At 48.5% G+C, this 22,448-nt stretch overlaps 1 protein-coding gene across 4 annotated transcripts in view; it reads left to right on the top strand.

Annotated features, from left to right (window-relative positions):
- SEPTIN9 (septin 9) overlaps nt 1-2,363 on the top strand; it is a 164,592-nt gene extending 162,229 nt beyond the window's left edge. For all 4 annotated transcript variants that reach the window (XM_010596924.3, XM_064270675.1, XM_064270678.1 and 1 more), the window contains 2 exons: nt 976-1,027; nt 2,081-2,363. In XM_010596924.3, the coding sequence (XP_010595226.2) occupies nt 976-1,027; nt 2,081-2,216 (188 nt within the window). In that variant the 3' untranslated portion in view covers nt 2,217-2,363. The remainder of the gene's footprint in view (nt 1-975; nt 1,028-2,080) is intronic.
- The last annotated feature ends 20,085 nt before the right edge of the window (nt 2,364-22,448 follow it).

Genomic DNA, 22,448 nt, shown 5'->3' with positions numbered 1-22,448 from the left:
TGGGACATGCCTTGTAGGGCATGGCGATTGAGTTAAATCTTGCACAGAAAGCACCTGGCTCAGGTAGCAATCACACCTTTTCCTTCCACTTCTCTATTAAACTAGTGCCCAGCCCCCCCAGCCCAGGTGATGCCACTTGCCCCTCCCTAAAAAATGTCCTGTAGTAATTGAGGCACACAAGGCAATGTGTGTGTGTAAGTTATGAAATATAGCAATAAAGCCACCACTTTGAAGCCATCACTGGCACAGCCCCCAAACGCTACCAGTGGGCGCCTCCCTCCTGCGTCCTCCTGTACCCCTCACGCCTAGAGTAACCGCTGTCCTGAAGCTTGTGTTTCTCATCCCTCCGGGCTCTTTGTTGGTTTATAACATACCTGTCTCCCTAAGCAACAGAGCTTTGCTTGTCCTTGAGCTTTGTGGAAATGGGAGCCTGCCGCAGGAGAGCTACATGTGTGTACACGTGTGCCCTGAGCACGTGTGTGGTGGGCGGGGACTGTCAGGGAGGTGTGTATATGGGGGTAACTCTCCAGGTTGTAGATTTTCTTGAATTGCCCCAGCTTTCTCTGGTTCTTGTCTCATTCTGCCCCAGCATCCCACCCGTGGTGTCTGCTGGGACATCCTGCCCCCAGTGTCCACCAGTACATCCTGCTCTGCCAGAGCCCCCCTCCCCATCACCCCAGTGGAGGTGTGCCCCCCCCCCCCGGCTTTCCTTCGTGTGGCTCTTTCCCCACTGTTGTCTTGGCCTGGTTATTGTCCCACCTCCCACTAGACCAGAACCTTCCTGAGACCAGGAGCCAGGCCACCGTCACCCATGCCTGTGAGGTACCCGTCACCCATGCCTGTGAGGTACCCGGTTCACAGCTCACAGACTCCTTCCTCTTGCGCGACCCCTGGGTACATGCTCAGCATGGGGGAGGGGAGAGTCAGGGAGGGGCCTGTCTGCTGGGATGCTAATGCCCCTGTCTCCCTCCTCAGTTGAGAATACCACACATTGTGAATTTGCCTACCTGCGAGACCTCCTCATCAGGTGAGAGGGCTGGCGCCTGTAGTGGGGTGGGTGGCCTTTGCCCCCTGAAGGCCCCGAGGGGACTAAGTCAGGGGTGTGGGCAGTGGAAGGTCCAGGGCCACAGCAGCCTGCCCTACCCTGGAAGTCCTCAGAAGCTTGTTTTCTAAAACACCCTTTTGGAACTGAAGGAAGAAGAAGCAAAAACCTTTTTAACCCCATGAGGTCACCTGGATGGGAGGACCTGGTTCTGGTCCACCATGGCCCACCAGGTTCCCTGGGGGTTATGGAAGCCCTGAGGAGTCTCGTATGCAGGCCCTGGTCGGGTTCCCCATCCCAGCATGCTCAGACCCCCACCCTCTGGGCCTGGCTAGGGCTTCTTGGCTTCCCTTGAGCACAGCCAGGTAAACCTGTCCCTCAAGGGAGCCAGGTGGGGGTCCTGGGAGCAGCAACCCTGGGCCTGCACTGGTGGATGGAGGGAGCCAGGGAGGAGGGGGGCTCCTGCATAGGCCCCAGGGAACTCCAGCTTGTTCCCCAGCCTACAGGTAGGTGGAAGCTTGGGATAAAGCCAAGAGGGGGTGGGAGAATCCAGATGGAGGGCTTCCAGGGGCTTCCTGGCTGAGGAAGGAACCCCCACCTCAGACCCTCGTGGCCACCCTTCCAAATTCATCCTGGAGCCACAAAGGAGCCTGAGCCTAAGGGCTGGTGGCCACCCCCTGCCTCATACCTGCCAGCACCCGGGTGCCAGCCTGGCCCTTTCAGACTGGAGCAGAGACACTCCAGCCCTGACCACTGCTGGACGCACTGGCCCTCCCCTGGAGGCTGTTCAACAGCAGCAGTACCCACCTAGCTCAGCCTCCCACCAGGCTGTGGACTAGCCAAGAGCCTGACCCAGAGAAAAGGAAGGCGTGTACAGTAGAATCCCTGTGTCCTGGGAGAGCCTGGAGTCACCAGGAGGATGGCCCCCCGTGCCCAGGCCTGATCTAACACAGTGCTGGGGGACTCTGCAGGGGCTGGGGTGGAGAGAGGCCCCTGGCCACGCCCCACAGCCCAGCCCACTGGCACCTTGTCCCCCAGGACACACATGCAGAACATCAAGGATATCACCAGCAGCATCCACTTCGAAGCCTACCGGGTGAAACGCCTCAACGAGGGCAACAGCGTCATGTCCAACGGCGTCGAGGAGAAGGAGCCGGAAGCCCAAGAAATATAGACACCTGCCTGCCCCCGGACCCTGCCCCCAAGTCTCTTCCGTCCCCCAGGCCCGCCCACTTGCCCCATTTTATTTTATAAAATTTTCTCCATGTGTCATGGTCCTCTGCCCCATACACGCTGCCCAGTAACAAGATCACATGTCTCATCTTGCGTGTGTTAATTCTTAGCCCACAGACTGGGGCTGTGGTGGGTGGGGCCTCGGCTGGGGGACCGGGCCTCTGGCCTCTCCTGGCAGGCTGGGTTATAGCCAGAGAAAGGTGGAGAGGACCCGCTGACCCCAGGCCCAGCCCTGAGGGGCTGGAAGAGCCAGTCTCCTGCCTGTGCTGACCAGGTGGACCTCTCTGCCAGGCAGCCTGGGCGGGGGCCCCCTTCATGTGTGGGGGTACCCCGGGTTCCTGCATTGGGCCGCACGTTCCCCTGCCCCCACCTCCCTGTTTGACCTGGGTGAGACCACGGTCACTCAGAGCCCCCACCCGACCCTTCTCCTAGGGAGAGTAGTTAATTCCATGAAATGAAAGTTGCCGGTTGCTTAGACGCAGGAGGCTGGTTTGCTGCCACCCTGGCTACTGCCCACAAGCCTGTCCTGGAGCAGAAAGTGCCTTTAACTTCCATCCAATGAGCCAGCACCACCTCAGCTGACTGTCCCTTGTCCCCTCAGGCAGGACCTGGGACCGGCTGGAGAGAGGGAGGTGTGTCTTCATCTCCCGATCGTTCTCCCCTCTCCCCTACCTCTGATGAGACCTTAGGTGTGGCTGAGCTGCTGGGATTTTTTTGTGATTGAAAGGAAGGAAAAAAGGTCCCCCCACCCCGATTTTTGGGAAGGTTCAGCAAGTGAATGTGGTCAGGAGCTGAGGGGGGAACGTGGCAGGTGCTGTAAGGAGGGAGGTGCAGTAGGGACAGGACGGGCAAGGTGGGCTGAGCTGCGTTGGTCCTAGACCTGCCTCTCGTAAGTGGGGAAGTACGTCTGTGTGTGTGTGTGTGTGTCTGTTTACTTTCTGGATTGACCCAAGATGAAGTCCCTGGGTGGCACAAACAATTAAGCACATGGCTGCTAACTGAAAAGTTGGAGGTTCAAGTTTACCCAGAAGCACCTCAGAAGAAAGCCCGGGCAATCTGCTTCCAAAACTCAGCCACTGAAAACCCTACAGAGCACAGACCTCTGACACATATAGGGTCGCCATGAACGGGACTCAACAGCAACTGGTTTTTTGTTTTTTTGTTTTTTTTTTGACTCAAGATGTCCTAGTTAAATGAATGCCCAGGATACACACTGGTCCCTCCTGCCTCAGCCTTGCCGCCTGTGAGACCCGGGGAGGCAGGAGGCCAGGCAAACCTGGAAGACCTTTTGTTGCCCCAAATGTGCCTGGGTCTCCTACACCTCAGAGCCAGTGAGGGTGAGACAAGGGAGGCTGGGAGTCAGTGTGTGTGGCCCGCGGCAAGACTTCAGAGCTAGACCTGGGATAGCACAGCTCCCTCACCCTCTGTCCTTGCCAGGGGACCAGAAGGACAACCCAAATTGCTCCCTTCCTGGATCCTGTTCCTGAGACCTGGGAGGTTAAGGGGCCTGGCCTGGCCTGATGAGATCAGACACGTGGTACAAGCTGTGTCTGCAGACCCCAGGCTTGCTGCTCCCCGCCAGTGAAGAAACGGGGTGCAGATGGGCCTGGGGGGTACAGGTTGTGTGCACGTGCACACGAATGTCATCTGCATTTAATTTTTGCTCCCACCTAGAGCGGTAAGACTCCTTACCAAACTTTTTAGGGAAACAGTTTACTTGCTGTCTTGCCATGTTTTTGCCAAAACCACCGTGATTTTGAAGGAAATGTCCATTTCCAGGGCCCAGGGCTTGGGGCAGCCTTCCTTGCTGGGGGAACATGAGCCTGGCTTAGTGCTGGGGCATTGGGGTGTCACGGCACCCCAGCCCAGCGAGGGAATGGCTGAACTTTTCTTCCTTGTAATCAGACTTTGAAAGAATGTTCGTTTCATCACGATCTTTTCCACAATGGCCTTTTGCTATGTGCCTCCTGAGAAATTAGTCTCTTTTTGTATAAATAACAAAGTGTTGAAAATGTATTTCCTGAAATAAATGTTTCAAACGCAAATCCAGAAGGCTCCCGAGTGGGAATTTCTTCTCCGTTCTGATTGCGGAAATGCAGTCCTCCTTCTGGTCTGAGGATGGGCTTGGTCAGTTGTGGGTGGACAAGAGGGTCAGACAAGGAGAGGTCAGGCCAGGTTTGATGCTGAATTCAAGCTCCAAGAATGCAAAAAAAAAAAAAAGAAGAAGAAGAAGTTTGTGGGAATTTGAGATCCCAGAGCAGGTCCTCAACAGGATTTGCTAAGCGTGGAAATAATTTAAGAGTCCCCTGGGAGGCGCAGATGGTTTACACTCAGCTACTGACCTAAAGATGGGCAGCTCAAACCCACCCAGTGGTACGGCAGAAGAAAGGGCTGGCGATCTGCTTCCATAAAGACCACATCCAAGGAAACCCCACGGAGCACCGTCCTGCTTTGTGACACGTGGAGTTGCCGTGAGTCAGAATCGACTCACAGCAGCAGGTTTGTTTTTTTGTTTGTTTGTTTAAAGGTAACATAGGTGTGATCACAGGGGAACTGTTTAATCTACTTGAGGTTTCAGAAACTTCAGAGGCAGTCGTTCGTGGAGAGGATTGGAAAACCAAGAGCAAATCTTCCACCATGTATTCTGGAAAGGGATGTTATGAAGAGTTTCCACTGGGAGGTGCTGTGAGCTGCTTCGAGTTAGTGTAGTTTTGTTTTTTTGATCTGTTAGGTTGAACAGGACAACTGGTTAAAGGTTGACCTCCGAAATTGTCAGCACTTGACAGCAATTGCATATCAACTTAATTTGATCAGAGAGAACCTGGCCTCCAGTGGCCTAGAATTCAAGAGGTTTGGCTTTCTGAGCTTGATTTTCATTGCATCCCACCCTGGGAAGTGGGGTGCAGGAGATTCCAGTCTGGAAGTCCTTTGCTGTGTTCAGAGGGCTGTTCCCCCACCCGTCCGCCACTATTGGACTGGGGCTGCCTTAACAAGTTACCTTAAACTTAATAAACTCGGCCTCTCCAAGTACTGGTCTTCTCTCAGACCCTAGGCTTCTACCTGCGCTCCACGTGGGGCCTCACTAACCCCCCCCCCCCGCCGCTGTAACACCTAGCACCCCTGGGCCATCATTACCTGGCTAGCCCACCTGCACCTCCCACGCAAGGGCAGCTTCGAGAAAGAAAGCACAGTGTTGGGGCCGCCTCCGTCCCTAACCGAGCAAGTCCTCTGCTGTAGAACCAGGGTGACCAGCAGGCTGGGTTGCCCTAAATGAGGGGTCCCGTGAATGTGGGAGGGTCGGTGCTACAGCCAAGAAAGCACTGGCTGACCTGAAGAGCTGGGCACCTTGTAGGGCCTCCCACCACCCTGAGCCTTCTCCCCTCTCCAAGTGTTGGACCCAGGCCCGTGCAGCCCAAGGGGCTCCTCAGGGAGGCCAGGCTGTCACCAAGCTCTGGAGGGGCCTAGGAAGAGCCAGAAGGCTCCAGCAGGCGCAGTGTGGGGCTGGCCCTGGAGCACCTGCTGGAGCTGATGAAAGTCCCCAGGGGGCTGCAGAGAAGGGAGTCTTCCAGCCCCATCTCCTTCCCTGCTCTTGGCCATAGGGCGTGAAGCCAGAAAAATAGCAGAAAAAAGGGCAGCCTCCAGGCCTTCCCAGACCCAACTCCTGAAGCTCTGGGCCAGGGTGAGGGTCCACAGTGGTGGGATCCGCTGGGCTCGCGGGAGGAAGCCCAGTGACCACATGAGCCACCTGAGGCCATTCTGGGGGCTCCTTCTGCATCTTTCTGGATCCCCCCCATTTTTAAACATTATTTTCTGACTACAAAAGCAGCATGCACAATGGAGAGAATATGGAAAATTCCAGAAAACAAATACACCACAAAGAAAGTGAAAGCTCCTGTAACCGCCCACCTGGCGCCAACCGGGGGGCATGGGCCCCATTCTCCCTCCTGTGTGGTGGGCTGATCGTTTTCCTAGAGGGGTAAAGGGGCCCCTGCGCCTTGCTTTGCATCCCGTTTGGTTTGGTTTTGGGGGGACTGGAGGCTGCCTAGGAGGCTGGGCAGTGAGGAAGGTGCAGGACATGGAGATGTTCAGTGTTTTAGACTAGACCCAGTGTTCGTACCTGTGGAGACAGGTGAGGTCTCGGGGACCACCTATCCTGCCTTGAAGCCTCAGCCCCACCTCTCAGGGCACCTGGGGTTCTAGAATGTTTCACACTTACCCCCAGCAGGTGTCCAGCCCCTTCCTGCTCCAGAAGGGAGCTGAGGTGAGGCTGCCTTCTCCAGGTGGGCTCCCCATTTAAGGTTGAGCCAAGCAAACCCCTTCCTTCCCTGCCCCCATACCCTGCCTCTGTGGAAGGAGGGAGGGAGAGGCTTCCCCAAGGGGTGGGTCCAGCCCAGTCCCCTGGGTGGTAGGAATCACTGGCCAGGGACTGAGTGCAGTTTTCTGAGTTGGAGCAGGAACCTCATCCAGATGTGTAGCTGGTGGGGGTGCCTGGAAGAGCACAGCCAGCTGTAGGGGCACTGGCCTAACTTGAGCACCTGGGTCAGTGGGATTAAAACATCACTTGTGAGGAGCCAAAAGCCACAGGTCCCTCTGGGAGAGCACCAGGGGCTGTGGGCTTATGTGGCTTCCAGTCTGGAGACTCTCAACCTGCTCCACGCCCCCATGGGCCTTCACCGTTTTCTGAAAATAAACTGATCTGGTTTTTTCTTGGTAATGCAAGCCACACCTGCTGATCACAGAGAAATAGAGAAAGACTAACGGCTACAACCCCAACAGCAACAAACAAGGTAATATCACCAGTCTGCAAATGTGTGGGGATTAAGAAAACCTGGGACCGCGGTTACTAACTTTTGTTATGGTTTGTTTTTTCTACAACGACACTCCTACAGTACACACAGTGATGGGACCTACATTGTCACATACCGTCAGGGATAACTTTTCCACGTCATTAAGGCTTGGTAGGAAAACATGGTTTTAATTGCTGTCCTCAGGCAAGCGTATCTCATTTACTAGAATGATGACATCTAAGTTTTTGCCCTCGTCAACACGGCTACCACCAGAAGCCTCGTGGGTACCTGTCTAGTGACCGGCTGGGCCATCCCTGTCCCTCCTTGAAGGTGAGAAAGGTGGCTGGTGCTGGGCGAACTTGCTTAGACACAACAGGAAGCAACTAGAAATTGCTAAGAGGTCACAGGTGGGAGAATGTCTTATAGATCAAGAGATAGAAGAGGTTCCTGCCATTGAGCCTTTCTCCTGGGCTGGTTTCCCTCCTGTCTCTCTCCCCGTCCCTCCTCTCTGGTCTCTGGCTTTGGGCTTGTGGATGGGCAAACCAAAAAAAGAAAAACCAAACTGAACGCCGTCGAGTTGATTCCTTAGGGTTTCCAAGGAGCACCCAGTGAATTCAAACTGCTGACCTTTTGGTTAGCAGCTGATCTGTTAACCACAGTGCCACTAGGCCTCCATGACACCCTTTTTTAAGGTCTTGCAGGGTCAGACACCCACAGTGTCTTACCCACATGAAGGTCTCGTGGAGTTCGGCAGGGTCATGACACCAAATAATCTTACTTGCAATCTAGAATTCAAGTGCTCTAGAATTCAACCTGGAGTCTTTTGAATTTGGGTCCACAGTGCAGACCCCAGATCACCCAGGTAGATTACATACACAGGCCAAAGTGGGGCTGGAAGGAGACGGGCGCAGCTGGGTCACTCCCTACTGCCAGTGGGCACTGTGCCATGCGGAGCTGTAGGACCAGCCCTGGGCTTCTCTCTGCCAGTATCCTGGGCCCAGGGCAGCTGCTGGAGCCTCAGGAGTCTTGCCTGACAGTGGGGGTGAGGGCCAGGGCTTACTCATCACTTGACGTTGAGGGGAGACAGGAAGGAACGGGTGGGCTATACAGTATGTGTCTCGCCTTGTGGTAAGTGCCAGATGGGGAAGCCGGGGTGCTATCAGTCGTGTAACGGAGAACCCAATCCATTCGGGGGGAGGCGAGCATCAGGAAGAGCCTCCTTGGTGCGAAGGCTTCCAGCCGGAAGGGAGCACAGGCAGCTGGAGGAACCACCAGGAGCCAGAGGCTAGGGGGCAGAGAGCACAGGGCAGGGTATGAACAGTGAGTACAGACCAGGCCGAGGAGAGGATCGATTCCATCCCAAGCCAAGAGCCACCGTGCAGCAAGCAACCACCCACGCCAGGTCCTGCATCCATCACCCCGTTCACATCCCTACCACCCTGATGGGTGGGCCAGGCAGCACGGAGCCGGGGTGGTGTGTGTCCACAACAGCTGCACCCTCTGCCTCATGCCCCCATGGGGCCCCAGCAGATATTCGTCCGGTGCAGCAGGGAGAGGATGGGGCAGTGGGGGCTCAGTAGTAAAGTCTCACCTTCCATGCTGGAGACAGACCCGAGTTCAATCCCTGCCCAATGCACCTCATACTCAGCCGCCACCCATCTGTCAGTTTCAGCAGAGCTTCCAGACTAAGACTGACTAGGAAGAAAGGCCTGGCAATCTATTTCCAAAAATCAGTCAATGAAAACCCTATAGGTCGCAATGGTCCGATCCCCAACCAATCATGGGGATGGTGCAGGACCGGGCAGAATTTCTTTCCACTGTGCACGGGGTCACCATGAGTCGGGGGCACTCCACGGCACCTAACAATAACGGCAAGGAGGGGCTCCAGGGGACGTCTGGAGCCCCAGATGCAGAAAGACCTCATTGCCACTTGCCCTGGCTGCCCTGGTGGGTCCTACCAAGCAGGAGCCCTGCCCAGCTGCTCTGGCCGCTGAAGGCCCAGCAAGAAACATCTTCCTTCCCTTTCAGAGAGGATGGCTAGAAACAATCAGAATGAAAAGAAGTATAAATAATTAAAGCTGCCCAGGGCCAGTGGTACTTGAACCATCTGCCCAATTTAAAAACTAATTACTCGGCAAGTTGTCACTGCCAGGGGGCTGCCTGTTACCCACAATGCTCACCACCCCATCCTCTTCCCTCTCTCCTCCTCTGTCTCCTTCTCCTCCTGCTTCCCCCTCCTCTCCCCTGCAGGTACCAGGCGCAGGAGGTTGCATCTCATCACCCCATCCTGGCACCCAGATAGCTGCCATGGCCCCTTCTGTCTTCCTGATTAATAACCTCATCAGCGTCTGTTCAAGGAAGAAACATAAGTCCCCGGAAGGAAATGGCCACATGGAGGGCCTGCGAGGGAGAGACTCCAAAGGTATGGACTAGGAAGAAAGGCCTGGCAATCTACTTCCAAAAATCGATCAATGAATAAAACCCTATGGATCACAACAGTCTAGTCTCCAACAGGTCTGGGCACCTGGGGAAACCAGCCAAGGTGGGTACTGTCTTTGGGTCTCATCCACGGCCCCACAACGCGGGCTTGGGGGATGCGCCCTCCAAGGGGCTTCCATCTCAGCCTCTCCCCAGCATCTGGCTGGGGGTCTCTAAGACACCTTCCCTCAGAACGTCCTGGGCTCAGTCCCACTCAGGCTGGATTCAGTACCTCTTGGCAGAGGACCTGTGAGCTCCAGGGACCTGCTGCAGAAGGGCAGAGAGCAGGAGGTTGCCCATATTTCGAGATGCTTCCTGTGGCCCTGACTGAGAGGAGCTCAGGGCTGGCCCTGTGTGGTGACTGCTCCCCTAGGCAGCTGTGGGAGCAGAGGAACCCACCCATTTATTCAGAATAGGTGTGGAGCCCCAACTCATGGAGCAGCACCACACTGGGCCACAGGGCAGGGGATGAGACAAGTGGGGAGCAAGGCAAGGTCTTCGAGGTCCTGACCTGGGGGGATGCCCAGGTGAGTGGGCCAGACAGACATACCCGGAGCATCCCAGCACCAGACAGGTGCAATGACAGAGGCATCAGTGGAGGACCCCAGAGAAGGGCACTGACCCTCACTGTCAGGGCAGGGGCTGAGGGCTGAGGAGGGCCCCCTGAACGAGTGACTGCTGGGCTGAGTCCTAAAGGCTAGCTAGAAGTTGCCAGGAGCAGTGCAGACAGGGCAGCTTCCAATGGAGGGACAGTGTGAGTATAGCATAGTTTATGCAGGGGAGACTCAACGGTTCACTATTTCTGGAGCAGAAACCAGAGGCAGGGCGTGGCAGGGGATGAGGCTGTGGTGGGGGGGGGGGGAGGCGGCCAGGAAGGGGCTGGGACCCAGAGAAGGGCAGTTTAAGCCAGACAGAGGTGAGACATGAGACCCTAGCACCTGTGTGGTCCTGGGCTCTTGTCTGTAAATAAAGAAACTAGCATTTGCACTAAGCCTCATTTATGCTATTACCACTCCTGTGTTACAGATGAGGAAACTGAGTCTTAGAGAGGTTATTTTACACAGCTAGGATTTGAAAATCCATAGTCTGACTCCATAATCCTGTTCTTAAAACCCCAGCCCCATGGCATCACCACTCAGCAGGGAAATTCTGACACTTCAGGCACAAATTTTCCTGTTTTCCAAGCCACCTCCTATGCCTACCACCTACGCCCCCCCAGCAACGGGGAACCTGTGAAGCTGGAAAGCCAGGCGTTCTGGAAAATAACTGAAATCTCACCGACCCACAGAGAAATCTGTTCCTGAAATTCGTAGCACGGTGTTTCCAGATCCTTATCAGAAACGCCTGGGACTCAAGTACAGCAACTACCTCACCTGTTTCAGGTAAGGAGCTTGCTTCTGCTATGGGGCTGTGTACTCTCTCACATCTATGGGTAGTTATTCCCTTCTTTATTTTGGTAAATATCTCCTGGCTCTTGAGAGCTCTATAATCTGGAAAGCGTCAGCTCTTTTCAAAACTCAACGTTTGCTTTTAAAAGTGAGTTTTGCTCTCCATACTTTTGTTCTTCTTGCCTTCTGGGCTGGTTCTAGGGTCTAGGGATTTCTTTTGGGTCATGAAGCAGGTTTTATTTGGCCCCAAAGAAGGACACAGAGGATGGTGGAACAGGAGGATGCTGTTCTCATATTTTGAGGTTTCTGTGCTTTGATAGGAACCTTCATGTGAACCTTCAAATGGACTTGTGTGTACCTGACTTTGGTCTATAGACAGGGGGGAGTGTAACCTCCAGCAACCAGGACTGTGACAGATTGAGACCAACTGCTGGGAGTTGGGAACTTGGGTCACTGGGTGTCTTAGGCTGGGTTCTCTAGAGAAGAAAAACGAGTAAAGCGTGTAAATACATCTATAGAGAGATTTATATCAAGGAAATGGTTTACAGGGTTATAGAGGCTGGAATGTCCCAAGCCCATGGGTCGGGTTGGTGGCTTCTCCTGACTCACGTACCTGCAGGTGTTGGCAAATCCAAGATCAGAAGTTCAGACGGCAGGTTAGCTGCTGGCTCAAGTCCCAAGAACCAGAAGTCAGATGGACAGGGGCCAGCTGCAGGATCCAGAGCGAGCAAAAGCCAGCAAGCCTTGCCAGAATGTCCACCTATATTGGATGAAGGCCACACCCCCAAGGAAACTCTCTTTCCACTGATTGGCTACTCACAGCAGATCAAATCATGGAGGTGATGATATTATATCAAATCTGATCATGGAGGTGATCACATCGTTATACAACTGCCAAACTACGTCATAACTGCCAAAGCACTGAGAATCATGGCTCAGCCAAGTTGACATGACACACAACCTTAACTACCACACTGCAGTAGACCCGGAGTAGCTTCACAACAAACAGTTGTGAATGAAAAATTATTCCCTAAAGAATCTTGACATGATGTGTTATCAACTATGAAAAGCACAGGGAGAAAATGTTAACACATACGTGTTGTAGAGTGTATGTGTATGCGTGTGTGTGTGTGTGCTCTCATGCACACATGTGCATGTGCTTATGTGCGTGGACGCCAGACTTTGTGGAAGGAAGAAACAGCGCCTCCCCCAAGCTAGAGTAGATTAAAAAAAAAAAAAAAAATTTTTTTTTTATATGTAGATGGGATTTATTTTGAGAGCACAGCTGGGGATGGAAGCAACAGAATTCCCAGGACCAGCTCTGCAGCTGAGCCTCACAGAGCAGGAATCAGGATGGCCCCAGAGCCTGACTTATCCTGCCACTTTTTCAGTCCATCCTTGGCCACCATGGTGAGTCAGTTTCTCTGGCTCAGGCTGATGCACCTACCCTGCCACAAAACCAATGTTCATCTTCTACGCTGTATATCTTCTCTACCTCATGTTTTATGTACACTACTAGTTTCAAATTTTATCTCTGTTTTAGTTAGGCCCCTGTTCTCTTGGGTACATGCATGCTTGTGCGTAAGTGCACGTGCGTGTGCAAGTGTGTGTGTATGTAAATTCAGCTTCTGCCCCTTCTGCTAACTCAATTCTCTCCTAACTGACTCCTGTATTGCATGGTAGCCAAAAAACCAAACCTGTTGCTGTCGAGTCGATTCTGACTCATAGCAACCCTATAGGACAGAGAAGAACTGCCCCATAGAGTTTCCAAGAGGCAGTTGGTGGATCCAAACTGCCGACCTTTTAGTTAGCAGCTGAGCTGTTAACCACTTTGCCACCACAGCTCCATATTGCATGATACACGGCATCTAATTGGTTAAACTCAGTTACTTATTAGTCGTGTATCTATTTCCAAGCCTTTGCCCAGTCTATGGCTTGGCTTCGTGAGCCTGGGGTTCTATCTTGGTCTATGTGGAACTAGCATAGCAACATATGATCGGCACCATCTAGGGCTTCATCTTTCATCCTGGAGGACAGCAAGTGGCAGGGTTTTGATGCTTGGCTTGCCTACTACAACATGGACATGTATTAGCTCTGATGAGAAGGTGGAATTATGCATTCACTGGGCTCCTTGGATTTGTGGGTTGATGTCTTCATTGGAAAACCCTAGTGGTGTGGTGGTTAAGTGCTACAGCTGCTAACCAAAGGTCGGCAGTTCAAATCCTCCAGCTGCTCCTTGGAAACTCTATGGGGCAGTTCTACTCTGTCCTATAGGGTCACTATGAGTCAGAATCAACTCGATGTCACTGGGTTTGGTTTTTGGGTTTTGGTCTTTCATTGACTTTGGCAATCTCTTGGCAATTATCTCTTCAAATATTTCTTCTTCCCTATTCTCTCTCTCTCTTCTCCTTCTTGGGCTCTAATTCCATGTATGTTAGACCATTTGATATTGACCCACAGTTCTTAAACATGCTGTTTTGTTTTTTCTTTTAATTTGGGCTTTGGTTTGGATAATTTTATGGACAAGTCTTCAAGATCCTTTTAGTCTTACTGATCCTTTCTTCCATTATGTCTTGTCTGTTTCTAAGCCTACCAAACATGTTCTTCATTTCTGATATTGTAGTTTTCATCTCTAGAGTAGACATTTGGTTCTTTTTATGGTTTCCATTCTTTGCTGAAATTTCCTACCTGTTCACATGTTATCTACCTTTTCCACTAGATCTCTTAACATCTGTATCATAGTTACTTTAAAGTCCTTACCTAAATAATCCCCAAATCTTGGCCCTCTGTGAATATACTTCTACTGACTATTTTTCTCCTGATTATGGGTGTGACGGTTAGGATCATGTGTCAGCTTGGCTGGGCCATGATTCTCAATGTTTTGGCAATTGTATAATATTGTGAACACTTCCCTGTTGAAATTTGATATGTGATCACCTCCATGATGGAATCCGCTGAGTGTTACCAACAGGGGTGGGGCCTGTGGTAGCTCACTGCCCTCTCAGCCTCATCTCTCTGCCGTCCTCCACCTACTTCCTTCCTGCTCACCTTGCCAAGGTTGTTGGTTTATTCTGGATCCAACTGCTGTCTCTTGTCTAACCTCTGGTTCTTGTTCTTGGGACTTGAGCTAGAAGCTTACCTGTCCATCTTCGGATTTGTTGATCTTCACAGCCTGCAAGCAAGAGTTCTGCTCCCTGACCTGCCAATTTGGGGTTCTCTAGCCCCTGCAGCTACATGAATCAGAAACCTTGCAGTCTTGCCTGCCAACCTCGGGAATTCCTCGACCTTCACAGCCTGTGAGCAGGAACCCTGTTCTCCAACCTGTTCATCTTGGGTTCATCAGCTTCTGTGGTTCTGTGACTTGGGAAAGGCCTCTATCCTGATCCAAGGACTTGGGACTTTTCAACTTCTACAATCACCTGAGCTGTTTCCTTGATATAAATCTCTATACATTTATACACTTTATTGGTTTTACTTCTCTAGAGAACCCAGCCTAAGACAATGGGTCACAGTTTTATGCTTCTTTGCATGTCTTACAGTTTTTTACTGTACCTCAAAGTTTGTATGTAAAAACCAGTAGTACACAAAGTAAATACATTTCTCCCAGAAAAAGATCATGTCCTTTTCTTTGCCAGGTCATTAGTGTGAGTGGTTGAGTCAATCCAATATGAAGTTGAATTGGGTATGGACTTTGATGAAGCTTCAGTTCGATTAATTTAACCACTTCCTTCAAGTGTTTTGAAGGTAGGGTCAGAACTTTCCCTTAAGTCATGCATAGGATGGAAGAGGACAATATGAATAGCTTAATGTGTGTCTACATGAAAAAGGTAGGTGGTATATACCTGTATGTATATAGTGTGTCATGGGGCATTGAGGATGATAACAATGTTATGGAAGGTGTGTGCTAATGAACAGGAGATTATCTGTGTGCAGAGAATGAGATCATTTATCCTTGAAGCTTTAGACGTTACAACTGGGAATGGAGCAAATAACAGTGGATATGATCCTGGTGAAGGGCATTCTCTGCCTGGACTCAATCACTTGAAAGACTTTGGGAAAATTCTCAGGACTCCAGATCAGTTGACTATATCATAGGCCACTGCTGTATCCACCTGTTCTGAAAAATGTCAACATTCCAGCCCTAGCACATGCTGCGCTGTCCCCCAGGGGAACTCAGCCTTTGAAAACAGAAACTTCACTGATCCTCACCCAGATCTCTATGTCCTAGCCTCACCCACGAGGGGGGCTTCCCTTAACCCCACTCAGTTCCCTGCCAGACTTCCCACAGAGCTTTCTGGCTCTTGTCAGCTCAAGACAGCCCTTGAAAACTATAAAAGCTGAGGGGGTGTGTGTCTAACAAAGTTGGAGCTCTATAATTTAGCAATTACTGTAACCCACACTTGTAATTTAGGGGGTTTCTTGTAATTCTTCTTTGGATTTTCTCTCTCTTTTTAAAAAATACGCAGCTTTAATAGCTTCCTCTTTAATGTTCCAAAGGCTGGTATTTGCCACCTCCTGCCCCCAGGCAGCTGAGGAGTACACAAAAGTGTGCAAACTGCATTTGTGCTGCATTTCAGGGATTAAAGAGGTTGATGTAAGTTCAGCAGCTCCCAATGAAACTGAACTTGCTTTTGCAACCGTGCGTGCCTTTAGCCTCTGAATCCATCTGCTGGTTTGGTCATCAGTGTGGACCAGTGCCTGCTGAAAAGTGTGCTCTTCCCACCCTCCCAAGTCCTACCATTAGGCCAGGCTACTTACTTTCCCGTAACTGTGCTATTGTCATTTTTGCTCCTGTGTCTTCATTCATGTTACCTGTTGATTCATTTAAGAAATGTTTTTTGAGTCCCTTCATATCCAGTCAGTACGCTCACTGGTAGAAGTCTAAGTCACAAAAGACAGACCTTCTGTCACAAGGAATCTGGAGTCTGTGGGGAAGGCAGGTAAATGCATCACAGCTCTCGCTCACAGTGTGATGTGTTAGAGCAGAGCTGGCACAGAGGTCTATGGGAGCCAGGAGTGGTGCCCACGTCAGACCGAGATGTGAGAAGAAGAAACGTGGGAGCCAGGTTGTGAAGAATGAAGAAGAGTTAGAGGCACAAGGCGTGGGAAGAAGCAATACTCTACTGAGGGAATGGCTAGTGGTAGGGCATGAAGGCAAGAAGCAGCACTGTGTGGTCAAAGACAAGTGAGGGATTCCGCGTAGATCGAGAGAAGATTTACAAGAGGTGGGAGGTGGGGCTAGAAAATGAGGCAGGCACCATATTGTGAAGTACGTTGAGTGCTAAAATAAGGAGTGCTTTTTAAGCCATAGGGAGCTACTGGGGACTTTTCTGAAAGGAAATGACACAATTAGACTTTCATTTAAAACAGTGCCATCCAAAAGAACTTTCTGCAATGGTGGGAATGTTCTGTAGTGAACTGTCCAATACCGTAGCCATTTATTCAGCCACATACGGCTATTAAGCAGTTGAAATGTGACTGTTGGAACTAGGGGGCTGAATTTTTTGTTTTATTTACAGTAAGATTGGCTACCATATTGGAAAGTGTAGTTTTAGAAAGTGTACACTAGCAGCTGCGTGAAGACTATATTGACGTGGGCTGAGAGCAGGCTAGGAGGCAGTCAGGATAACATGTTATAATCCAGGTGAGATACACGGAGGACTTAGCATAACACAGGGCCACTGCAACTGAAGAGAGGTCAGACTTGAGAGATGCGTAGGAAGGAATAAAGTCGGGAATTGGTTACTGATTGGATTCACGAGGAACCTAAGGCAAATTAAGAGTTTTTGGCTTGGGTGTCTGGGTGGATGGTAATACTATTATTAAAAAGAAAAACAGACACACACATATATATATGCAACAAAACAATTATAGACCATAGAGTCGGAGGTAGAAAACAAAAGAAACATTGAAAACAGTAAGCTAATACAATATGTAATAATAGAATTAGGACTATATAATTTAGTCACATAAATACATGTAAATGAAACAAACTCAATGTTAAAAGAAAAAGACTCTAAAATAAGATTAGAAAACAAACCCAATTATGTGGTATTGATAAGGAACACATATTAAAGTCATTCAGAAAAGTTGAACATAGAAGAAGGAGCAAAAAATACCAGGCCAACAAACAAAAACAGAACTACCGAGGTCATAGTATTAATATGAGACAAAGCCAAATTCAAGGCCAAAAGTACTAAGTGAAGCAAAGCAGAGCATCTTATAATGATAGAGGCTCCAACCCAAATAATGTATCCTGAAACACATAGAGCAAAAACCAAAGGGTAAGAATAAATAGGCAGAATAGTGAAATGAGACTTCAGCTCACCTCTCTCAACACATAATGGAAAAGTAGAATAAAAATAAGTAAGGACATGGAGATGCTAAATGTCGTAATCGACAAGGTAGATCTAACACATGTACGTTAAAAGTACATCCTGGAAACAGGGAATATATTTTCTTTTCAAGTGGTCACAGACATTTACAAAAACTGCTCATCTACGTTGCCACAAAGAAAACCTCAGTAAGATACCCAAAGAAGACACATCACTACCACATCTGAGTAGAGTGTGATAAAACTAAAAATTAATAATAAAAATACACATTTAAAAACTTATAGTTAAATGTGGCTTTTCTCCTTCTGAATCCCTGTAAGTGACAGTAAGCAAATTAAAGGTTATAAACAAAGATAACCCAAAAGATAAGGAAAGAGAAAAGAGCGGAAGAGGGAGGTCAACCAAAGTTTGGACGCTGGAAAGCAAACGAATGAGAACTGACCTAGCCAATCAGAGAAACTTGCAGCTGAAAGCCTGGAAGGGGTGGCTGTGGGGGAACACCAGCAAGATGCAGGCCGAATCATGCCTCAGACCCTGAAATTCAGGAATTGGTAGCTCCAAATACTTTGGAAGGCTGGGGTGTAAGGCCCAGCTAGAAACCAGAGATTAATCAACAGTCTACATAAGACTGTGAATAAGGAAGACTGAAGAAGAATGGATGCCTTTGAATTATGATGTTGGGGAAGAATATTGGGCATACCATGGACTGCCAGAAGAGTGAACAAGTCTGTCTTGGAAGAAGTACAGGCAGAGTGCTCCTTGGAAGCAAGGTTCGGGAGACTTTGTCTCACGCACTTTGTCCCCAGAGAAGGACATCGTGTTTAGTAGAGGGTCAACGAAAAAGAGGAGAACCCTCAACAAGATGGATTGACACAGTGGCTGCAACAATGGGCTCAAATATAAGGACTGTGAGGATGGCACAGGGCTGGGCAGTGTTTCGTTCCGTTGTACATGGGGTCGCTATGAGTTGGAACTGACTTGATGGCAACTGACAACAACAACTATTACATAAGAAGCAGAGATCCTCTCCCATACAAACAATAAAAAAAGGAACTACTAATACATGTAACAGCATGCTTAATTCTTACAAACTTTATGTTGAACAAGAAGAGCCAATCACAAAGGGTACATAGTTTTTTTTTTTTTTATTGTGGTGAAAATATACATGATAAAACATATGCCAACAATTTCTACCGTACAACTCAGTGACACTGATTACATTCTTCAAGTTGTGCAACCGTTCTCGCTACCCTTTTCCAGATTGTCCCACCACTGTTAACACAAACCGAATGCCCCTAAGCAAAAACTCCCCCTTCCCTCCTCCCTCCCACCTATAGTAACCACGAATAATTTTTGTTTCCATACATTGCTTATTTCATATATAGGGTAGCTATGAGTCGGAATTGACTCGACAGCCACAGGTTTTAGTATTATACAACGTTTGTCATGTTGCAACTGACGTTATTTCCCTGAGCACGATGTTTTCAAGGTTCATCCATGTTGTGGCATGCATCAAGATGTCATTTCTCTTGGTGACTGAGTAGTGTTCCGTTGTGTATATATACGTATTGCTTATCCATTCATCTGTTGAGGGACACTTGGGCGGCTTCCACCTTTTGAGTATTGTGAAAAGTGCTGCAATGAACATTGGTGCACAGGTTTCTGTTTGTGTCCCTGCCTTCCCCTCTTCTGGGTATATACCTAAAATTGGGATTGCTGGGTCACATGGAGTTCTATGTTCAACTTTTTGACGGGGGGCACATACTTTTGATTCCATTTAAATGAGATTCAAGAAGAAGCAGAGCTAATCTATAAAAATTAGAATGCTGGTTATCCATGGCGAGGTGGGGACTCTATGAAGGGGCATGAGAACTCTCTGGGGTGATGGGAATACTCTACTGGGTTGGCAGTTGCATAGGTTTGTGCATAATATTGCCTCAAGAAAAACTACTTGTTATGGATTGAATTGTGTTCCCCCAAAATGTGGGTCAACTTGGCTAGGCCACGATTCCCAGTATTGTGTGATTGTTCTTTTTTTGTGTGTCTGTGTGCTTTAGATGAAGGTTTACAGAATAAACTAGCATCTCATTAAACAATTAATATACATATTGTTTTGTGACGTTGGTTGCCAACCCCATGATGTGTCGACACTCTCCCCTTCTCCACCTTGGGTTCCCTATTACCAGCTTTCCTGTCCCCTCCTGCCTTCTAGTCTTTGCCCCTGGGCTGGTGTGCCCTTTAGTCCCATTTTGTTTTATGCACCTGTCTAATCTTTGGCTGAAGGATGAACCTCAGGAGTGACTTCAGTACTGAGCTAAAAGGGTGTCTGGGGGCCATGCTCTCGGGGTTTCTCCAGTCTCTGTCAGACCAGTGAGTCTGGTCATTTTTTTAATTTTTTTTGTGAGTTCAAATTTTGTTCTACAATTTTCTCCAGCTCTGTCCGGGATCCTCTATTGTGACCCCTGTCAGAACACTTGGTGGCGGAAGCCGGCACCATCTAGTTGTTCTGGACTCAGTCCCATGGAGGCTGTAGTACTTGTGGTCCATCAGACTTTTGGACTAATCTTTCCCTTGTATCTTTGGTTTTCTTCATTCTGCCTGGCTCCCAATGAACCGAGACCAGTGGAGTATCTTAGATGGCTGCCTGCAAGCTTTTAAGACCCCAGACTATACTCACGAAGTAGAATATAGAACATTTTCTTTATAAACTACGTTATGCCACTTGAGCTAGATGTTCCCCAAGTTGATTGTCCACCATTTTGTCATCTGATGTGATTTTCCTATGTGTTGTAAATCCTACCTCTATGACATTAATAAGGCAGGATTAGAGGAAGTTATCTTAATGAGGTAGGACTCAATCTACAAGATTAGTTTTTGTCTTAAGTCAATCTCTAATGAAATATAGAAGAGAGAAGTGAGCAGAGAGAAAGAGAAAGCTCATATCACCAAGAAGGCAGTGCTGGGAGCAGAGCGCATCCTTTGGACCTGGGTTCCTGCATGAAGAAGCTCCTAGACCAGGGGAAGATTGATGACAAGGACCTTGCCCCAGAACCGGCAGAGAGAGAAAGGCTTCCCCAAGAGCTGGCACTCTGAATTTAGACTAATAGCCTCCTAAACTGCAGGAGAATAAATTTCTCTTTGTTGAAGCCATCCACTTGTGGTATTTCTGTTATAGCAGCCCTAGATGACTAAGAAACTACCCGATAAAAGAACCAAAAATGTCTGGTTTTTTATAGGAGATTTTAATCCATTCACATTATTTGTGAGTATTGGTATTGATGTGTTTGATCTATTTGTCCTATCTTGTTTAATTTTAACAATATAGTTAATATATTTGTTATTTCTTACTATCCTTAATGAGAATATTGAACACTTTGAATTCATATCTAAGTTCAACTTTAGTTATATCCCATTATTTTCTAAATAGTCTGTAAGAGGTTTTGATTTCCTTTTTGACCTCATCGTTATTTAGGAGATGGCTTAGATTTTTCCAAACCATTGGTGTTTGTTTTTTGTTTTTGTTTAAACTTGACTATTAGTTTCTGTTATTTTACATTGTAGTTAGGAAATGTAGCTTGTGTGCTTTTTGCTTCATGGAATAAGGCAGAAAACAGACTGCACTCAAATTTGTAGACATGTTGCTTTGGTTTACTCAGAATGGCCAGGAATATTCTCCATTGGTGAAAGGATTTTTAAAAAATTGTTACGCTTGTGAACCTTTTATTCCTTTTTAAAATTTTTATCTGTTGTTGTTGCTGAAAATGTACACAGCAAAGCATACACCACGTTAACAATTTCTACATGTACAATTCGGACATCGACTGCGTTCTTCAGGTTGTACAACCCTTCTCGCCCTCCTTTTCTCAATTGTTCCTCCCCTATTAACGTAAAGTCACTGCCTCCTAAGCTTCCTACCTGAACTTCTGAAGGACTGTTGTCAATTGGATCCCATATAGATAGTTTTTAAAAAGAGCACAATGCTCAAGGTAGACATTGTTAACCAATTAATTCCACCAGGTGCTTCTTGGAAACTCTATGGGGCAGTTCTACTCTGTCCTATAGGGTCGCTATGAGTCTAATCAACTTGATGTCAATTGGTTTGGTTTTTTTTGGTTTATTGTTTGGTTTCTCAGGAGAAAGACCTGGCTATCTGCTTTGGTAAAGATTACAGCCTAGGAAACCTTATGGGGCAGTTCTCCTGTCATATGGGGTCGCTATTACTTGGAATTGACTCAACGGTACCTAATAACAACATTATTTGTTTTAAAGAAGACTTCATGGGATATTTTGGTTTAAGTAAACCTTTTATTCTTAATATTGAGGATCCCACCTAAGTGTAGTATTTATTTATGGGTCAAAAATTCATATAGCCAAAAAACATTTGCTGAGTTTCATGCTGAGCTTGGCTATGTACTATATTCCTGGATTTAGCTATCTCTAAAAAAAAATTTTTTTTTTTTTTGTCTCCACAAGGGGAAGCCCTGGTGGCGTAGTGGTTAAGAATTTGGCTGCTAACCAAAAGGTTGGCAGCTCAAATTCACCAGGTGCTCCTTGGAAACCCTATGGGGCAGAGCCCTGGTGGTGCAATGGTTAAGCACTTGGCTGCTAACCAAAAGGTCGGCAGTTTGAACCCACCAAGTGGCTCCATGGAAGAAAGACCTAGTGATCTACTGCTGTAAAGATTACAGCCTAGAAAACACTATGGGCAGTTCTACTCTGTCACACGGGGTCACTATGAGTCGAAATTGACCTGATGGCACCTAACAACAACAACACCTCCACATGAGCAGCGTATACCTTCTTCTCTGCAGCACCCAGCATACCGATACTGACAGACAGAGGTAAACATAATAATCTCTTTTTAAAAAAAGTAATATTTTATTGCGTTTTTGGTGAAAGTCTAAAACAAAAAACCCAAATGTGTTGCCAGTGAGTTGATTCCGACTCATAGTGACCCTATAGGACAGAGCAGAACTGTCCCATAGGGTCTCCAAGGAGCAGCTGGTGGATTGGAATGGCTGACCTTTTGGTTAGCAGCTGAGCTCTTAATCATTGTACCACCAGGGCTCCAATGAAGGTATACACAGCAGTTTAGGTTCCCATTCAATAGTTTCTACACAAATTGTTCAGTGACGTGGGTTACATTCTTTACAATGCATGAACATTCTCATTATTTCTGTTCTGG

The sequence above is a fragment of the Loxodonta africana genome, chromosome 18, assembly GCF_030014295.1.
Source record: "Loxodonta africana isolate mLoxAfr1 chromosome 18, mLoxAfr1.hap2, whole genome shotgun sequence".
NCBI classification, from domain to species: Eukaryota; Metazoa; Chordata; class Mammalia; order Proboscidea; family Elephantidae; genus Loxodonta; species Loxodonta africana.
This window is presented reverse-complemented; position numbering and strand designations above follow the sequence as displayed.